The 7,269-nt window shown below is 40.4% G+C and overlaps 1 protein-coding gene across 1 annotated transcript in view; it reads left to right on the forward strand.

The window, feature by feature from the left end:
* Nucleotides 1–1,511: 1,511 nt before the first annotated feature.
* Nucleotides 1,512–7,269, forward strand: part of HAVCR2 (hepatitis A virus cellular receptor 2) — a 16,239-nt gene continuing 10,481 nt past the window's right edge. Inside the window, exons 1-3 of the mRNA XM_014582778.2 lie at nt 1,512–1,736; nt 2,975–3,313; nt 5,333–5,416. Of these exons, the coding sequence (XP_014438264.1) occupies nt 1,676–1,736; nt 2,975–3,313; nt 5,333–5,416 (484 nt within the window). The 5' untranslated portion in view covers nt 1,512–1,675. The remainder of the gene's footprint in view (nt 1,737–2,974; nt 3,314–5,332; nt 5,417–7,269) is intronic.

Genomic DNA, 7,269 nt, shown 5'->3' on the forward strand with positions numbered 1-7,269 from the left:
GAAAGGATTGCTGCATGGCCATCCCCCCTGAGGGGTGATTTCTCGCTTTCTGTCTCTCTCTGTCTGTCTGGCAAGTGTATGCGCCCTATAGCAAAAACCTCTCAAAACAAAAACAAGTACTACATTCATGACTAGAGTAGAAATGGTCCATGGATGTGAGGGTAAGGAACATACCTTTCACTGCTGTCTTTTTCAGCTGCTGGTACAGCGCCTGGCACAAAGCAGTGTTGGCACAGCTATTTTCATGAACGACTGAGAGCTGAAGCAAAGAGGGAGAAAGGAGTTCATTTAACTGTGTTCAGCACAGGGAGTGGCCAAGAGCTAATAAGCTCACAAAGTAACTCCCAGAACAGAAATTTCCATTGCGTTATATATGTTACATTTTCCGCTCTTCATTATTTACAGCATAAATTTACCTAGTTTAGTGTTACTCTTACCCTCATGATTTTCCCAAAATTGTTCTGTGGACCTTTTCCTTTCACATGATGTTTATGAACCTGTTTCTATTTTTATGGTGACATTAAATCTGTTGACTCTGACTTGTGACATACATTGATAGATTAAGGGATACTGCAGCAGATTGATATTTTTAGAACTATAACTGTTTAACAAGAAAATCTAAGCATCTGTGAGTAGTTATCAATATTATGGTAAACAATGTCATTACAGTTTTCCCAATTTAACCTGTTACATTGTGTCTCTTGAGTAAATATTCCCATTTCTTAACATTTATTTCCTGGGACCCCAGTCCCAATGGCAATTTTTGTGATCCTTGTCTAAAACAAATGACTTAAGTTTCTAAGCAAATAGGCTTATATATGACTTTATTTGTTATGATAGTTATAGATTACATTGGTTACAAAAGCTACAACCCCCAGTTAAACCTTAAAGTATAAGACTAGGACTATAGGGTCAGCAGATGGTATAATGGTTATGTTGCTGGACTCCCACATAGTCAGTCACGGTTTGAGCGACCCTGGTGGCTTAAAACTTAGGCTGGGTGTGTGTGTATGCCCAAAATCCTGACAGGAGAATGGAGGAGAAGGGGTTGCACTGTGGCGCCCCCCCCCAGGAGGGGTAATTTCTCACTTTCTGTCTTTCTCTGGTGAGCACATGTGCCCCCTATAGCAAAAATCTCTCTCTTAAAAAACAAAAAGAAAAAGAGAAAAGATTTCAAAATTGATTCTTTTTTCCTGTTATATAGTAGGTGCTTTGTAAACACTGGCCACATGCTTGACCGATGGACTGACTTGACTGAATGAACGTGAGTGGAACATGGGTATGTGTTCCCTAATGAGCTGGGCTCCCACGGGTCCCTTTCAGGCATATGTTATCTGACATTTTAGAGGACTCTACTTGCCTCGATAACACTTCTCATCTTCTAAAGTATTGCTTCCTCTTCGTTGACATAACAGGACAAATATCAGAACGCTTACAGGATGTGTGTATTGTGGCATGACAGAGAACCGGGGTTTCCTTTAAAGAGACAGTAGACAATGTTGGTATAGGAATCGTAGTCAGACACCCTGGTGTGCTGGGCTGGCACTCCGTGAGAGTGTACACTGCTCATTTGATTACGGAGCAGAGAGGCAGTTGGAGGAAGTACTCAGTTCAATAGGAGAGTGAAAACTGTACCTAAACCCAGTTGTTCTTTGACTTTCCTTCTGAGAAACCCATGTGTTCACATCTTTCTGTTGACTGTGTCCTGCTGCTGTTGCTGCTGCTACTACTTTCAAGTAAGTCTGGGCATGGACATTTATAATTAGATAATGTGTGGTACAAAATGAGAGATAACATGATGGCCATCGTAATGTTATTTGTAATAGCAAAAGTTGGTGGACATTAGGCAGCAACCTGGATGTACACCATCAGGGGAGTGGATAAATCAATGTTATGTATGTGATGAAAACAGACTGATTAAATGAATTGGTATTGAATGTCTCCAAGTTATAACATTATTGAAAAAGCTAGAGGCAGAATAATGTATAGATTAACTTTTGGTCTGTGTGCATTGCAAGAGAGTAGAAATATGTAGACACTTTTTAGTGTATAGGTTCTAAGAAGGGAAGCCAAGAAATAGGAAATCTGGGGGAGAGAGAGTGTCATACTTTTTCTATACCTTTTATACTGTTGGAATGTTTATATATATGGAATTCCTTTTAAACTTCAAAACAATCCATGAGTGTTTTCAAAAATTCTCTACCTTACATTACATACAAGCTTCTAATTCAGCCAAGAGTTTTAATTCATTGGGTATCTGATACTTAAAAAAAAAAAATGTATGTTAGGATATGTTCCCTTTACTGATGAACAGACAACTAGCCCAGAGGGTGGGCCATTTTCCTGGCAGATGATGACTCATTTTCAGATGGTCTGTTTCCATCAGCCCTGTCCCCTGATGTTCACAGATCTGGTCCACAATTCTCTTTTAGGGCAGGGGTTCTGAAATTGAGGTTTCTGGACCAGCTATGTCAGTTGCACCTGGCAACTGTTAGAAATATAGGTTCTTGGGCACAATGGTAATGCAGCTGGACCCTCATGGGAGAGGTACGGGGTTTTCATCCTGGGACCACTCTGGACACTCTAGATTCACATATGCCCCGATCTAGGCTGAATGAGACTGAGGGTGGGTCATAGCATGAAGACTCTGTTGGGAGGTATCTCTCTTCTCTCTCTCTCTCTCATGAGATAAAGAAAACTTCTAAAGAAAGAAGAAAAAGAAATATAAGTGCTCACTCAGCTCCACCCAGACCAACTGGATCAGGAGCTCTAGCATTTGAGCCCAGCTCTCTATGATTTCACGAGGCTTCCTGCTGCCCTGTATTCTGAGAATCACTGTCATCGTGAATCATGCTCCCAATGGGACCAGAGAAGTGGTTTCCTCTTTACACTATAAAGCATTATTTGCAGTTTTTCTGAAACAGATTGATCTCCCTCATTGACTGAGTCTTATTCTGTCTCCCTTTCTGCTCAGGGACTTTGGAAGGAGCATACATTGTAGAGGTGGGTCACAATGCCTATCTGCCCTGCAGCTACACTCTGCCCACCTCAGGGAATCCTGTGCCTGTGTGCTGGGGCAAGGGACCCTGTCCTGTGTTTGAATGTTCTGTTACGGTGCTCAAGACTGATGAAAGAAAGGTGACTTCCCAGCTCTCCAACAGATACCAGCTAAAGGGAAATCTCTACAAAGGAGATGTGTCCCTGACCATACGGAGTGTGACTCTGGCAGATAGTGGGACCTACTGCTGCCGGATCCAATTCCCAGGCCTAATGAATGATAAAAAAATAAACCTTGAGTTGGTTATCAAATCAGGTAAGTAGACCTTTGCATGCCGTTTTTATGCATAAATTTCACCTGTGGATCACAATATTGGGTCATCAGAAACGTCATGACGTAGTTTTCTATGCAAAAATGCATCATAACTTTTCCAATGACCCAATAAATATAATGATTATTCTCGTCTCTGACTTCCCTAGTTATATGCCCCTGGACCTAAAGTTTAAAGGCATCCCCAGTGATACCCTGCTCCATTTAACCCTCCATCTGTTTTGAAACTCATAGAGGGGATCTGTAGAATGGGAAGAGAGTGCCTGACTTAGGGTTCAAGACCCCGACTGCTTATTAGAATCACTTGGCAAGCTTTAAACATAACTAAAAATGCTTGGGTTCCACCCAGAAACCAGAGCAATCAGCACCTTTGGAGGTTGATTCTGAGCATTAGCTTTTTTAAAAAAATAATTTTTAATTTAGTATAATTTGATTATTATTATTATTTTAGTTCACTATAGGGCATGTGCACTCATGAGAAAGAGACAGACAGAGAGAGAGAAAGTGAGAAAGAAGCCACCAGGTCTGGGACTCAAACCATGATAAGCCATATGGGAGTCCAGCATCCTTAACCACTATGCCATCTGCTGACCCTGTATTAACTTTCTACAAAGTCTTCCCCAGTTGAATCTATCCCAGGTGCAGCCAGGCTTATAAACCATTGGGTTATACATGTGTGTTGGTAGTTTCACATGCTTGTATGTTTCAAGAAATTTGTAGCCAGATGGGGCTGAGTTCAAGCCCAACTCTCTCTCTTACTATTTGAGTAAACTTGGACTAGTCATTTAAATTCTGTGACCTCCTCCTCTGTAAGATATGATAGTAGGACCGGCAGATGGTGTAGTGGTTACGTCCCTGGACTCCCACGTGGTTGTTCATGGTTCAAGTCCCAGGCCCAGTGGCTTAAAAAACTCATGCTGAGGTCTCAGACCCTGCACCAGCCAGGACAGAAACCTGCTAGCCAACTCCAAGTTTGCCTGATTTTGGCCTCTGGCTTCAACTTCACGGCTATGAAATCACCCCCAGTCAGTGCTCCCTTCTGCCCCCAGACCCTGCACCAATCAGGTCGGATAGCTGCTTTGCTCCCTCTTGCTGTCCTCCTCTGTCCATTCTAACCTTTTTTCTCTCTTTTTGAAAAACTCATGCTGGTTGCATGTGTGTGAGTGCCTACACTCTGGGAGCAGAATGAAGAAGGGATTGAGGTGTGGCTATCTCCCTGTGTGTGTGTTGGGAAGATGATTTCTCACTTTCTCTCTCACTGTCTCTGCCTCTCTTCAGCAAGTGCACATGCCCTATAGCAAAAACCTCTTCCAAAAAAAAAAAAAAGATACAATAGTAATAGCTACTATACGAACCACTGAAAGGATTTTATGAGATCATGTTTATGCAAAGTGTTTAGTATAGTCACTTGTGTGGCTCTTAGTTTTATTATTAACAACTAGATTGTAACAATGATGACAGCATCTCTCCTCCATGAAACATTTGAAGTGTGTGATACACTTTCATTGAAGGTGTTCAGGTAGGTTTGGAAGCTGAGATATTTCTGTTCATTATTGTTTTTCATATTTTGATTTTTTAATTCTTTACTCTAAGAGCAGCTTCGTTTTTTATGTTGGTTTCTTACATTAGCTGAAGTTACCACTGCTCCGACTCTACAGGGGGACTTGACTACAGCAAAAACCTCTTCCAAAAAAAAAAAAAGATACAATAGTAATAGCTACTATACGAACCACTGAAAGGATTTTATGAGATCATGTTTATGCAAAGTGTTTAGTATAGTCACTTGTGTGGCTCTTAGTTTTATTATTAACAACTAGATTGTAACAATGATGACAGCATCTCTCCTCCATGAAACATTTGAAGTGTGTGATACACTTTCATTGAAGGTGTTCAGGTAGGTTTGGAAGCTGAGATATTTCTGTTCATTATTGTTTTTCATATTTTGATTTTTTAATTCTTTACTCTAAGAGCAGCTTCGTTTTTTATGTTGGTTTCTTACATTAGCTGAAGTTACCACTGCTCCGACTCTACAGGGGGACTTGACTACAGCCTTGTCAAGGATGCTAGCCACCGAGGAAAATGGCACAGGTAATTATTCTCAGGACACAGAAGGAAGCCTTTAGCCAGTTTCTGAGTTCAGAAGATTTTAAATGTGGGGAAAAGATGAGCAAACAGTTTAAGAGTGGAGGCATGGGAGCCAGCTGGTGGCCTGGTGATTTCTGGATCCCACACAGCCAATTGTGCATTTTAAGTCCTGGACCCGTTGACTTGAAAAACATGCCAGGTGTTTATGCACTCAAAATCCTAAGAAGAGAATGGAGGAGAAAGGATTACAGCATGGCTGTCTCTCCTGGGGGTTGATTTCTCTTTCTGTCTCTCTCTTTTTGTTTTTGTCTGTCTCCTGCAAGTGTGTATGCCCTATAGCAAAAATTGAAAAAAAAAAAGGTGGAGATATAAATGTTTTGCATACCTAACATAGTGCTTGAGGTGAGGAAGATAGTGGAAATGACATGCACTGGGAAAAAAAAATCACCCTGGGTTAGGATTCTGGGTTGGCCACTAACTAGTCGAGTGACCATGGACAAGGCCTTTCACTTCTAGATTTCAGCTTCCTCTTCTCTCCAAGGAGTTGGTCCAGAGACTTTGGATTTTATGACTCAGTAAAATTCCCCACTCTGACAAGAATTTTGATTTTGCCAACTAGGGTAAAGTAAATCTATTATTGCCACTATTGCATTAAAAAAGACACTCTGAGATTTTATTTTACTTAAGTTTTAACTTGTAAAAAACTTTAATAGAAAATCTTAGTCTTTCATTTTGCTTAAATATGAAATAAATGTAATGCAATAAAAAATGCATTACATTGTCCTCGTTATTTTTTATTTACTCCAAGACTGGCGATATTTTGTCATAAATTGGCCCCAATTCATGTTTGTGGACAAATAGATTAGATTATGTGATATCTGTGGAAGTCTATCAGCCTCCTTGGATTCCAATATCAGGAAAAGTAGAGAATATTTTCAGGTAATTCAGCCAGGAATTTGCAGGCTGTTCTGGAAAAGAAGGCAGGGCAGAAGGAGTAGCCCTCAGGTCACACCCATCGAAGAGCTTAATCTTAGGTTATTTCCTATCAGAGTCCTAATCTCTTCTAAATTCTCTCAAGCTCATATTTCTGTAAAATGAGGTTAATAACAGGTAAGCCCTACCTCATAAGGTCATAGATCTTATACATCACAATTTATAAAATTTAAACTAAAAAGTGTGTCCAAAATGCTTAGTCCAGTGTCTGATTATAGTGCGCACTGAATACATGTTGGCTACTATCATTAACATGGCCGGTAAAAGCAGGATGAGACTGTAGTTAAATACTTCAGTGTCAGATAGAATTTCAGTTCTTTTTGCTAGCTCTGGGAACTCAGTAAGGTGATTCGAACTCTCTGAAGCTCTGTTTCCTCATCGCTACAGTGAGGATAATTATAGTGCCTCTTTCATGCGGTTGCTGTAAAGTTTAAACATGGTAATGTCTGTAAAGTGCTCAGTGTAGTTCCCAGCCCGTAGAAAGCACTACAATTTAGCTATTATTATATTATTAATTTTAGCTCTGAAAGTTCAATCTTTAGTTGTCCTCTAGTGATTGGTAGGCAAGATCCCTTAGGCAGTTGGAAACTAATTATTAGGAGAACAAATGATCATCCACATTGTGAGCTAATCAAGTCTACCAGATACTTATGGTATGTCATTTAAACTATAGAACCTAAAACTATAGACCTAGAAGGGACTTCTGGGATCATTTGTGTCACTCTCCTTTCCTGGGCTCCAGGACACTTTGTATCATCTGGAGTGACCATTTACTCTGTGCCCATACATGCAGGCAGGCATTCAGGGGACAGAGAGTTCATTTTCTCACAAGTAACCTAAACCATAAACAGAAATCTCTTTCC

This window comes from Tupaia chinensis, unplaced genomic scaffold, assembly GCF_000334495.1.
Source record: "Tupaia chinensis unplaced genomic scaffold, TupChi_1.0 Scaffold143796_1, whole genome shotgun sequence".
NCBI lineage: Eukaryota > Metazoa > Chordata > Mammalia > Scandentia > Tupaiidae > Tupaia > Tupaia belangeri.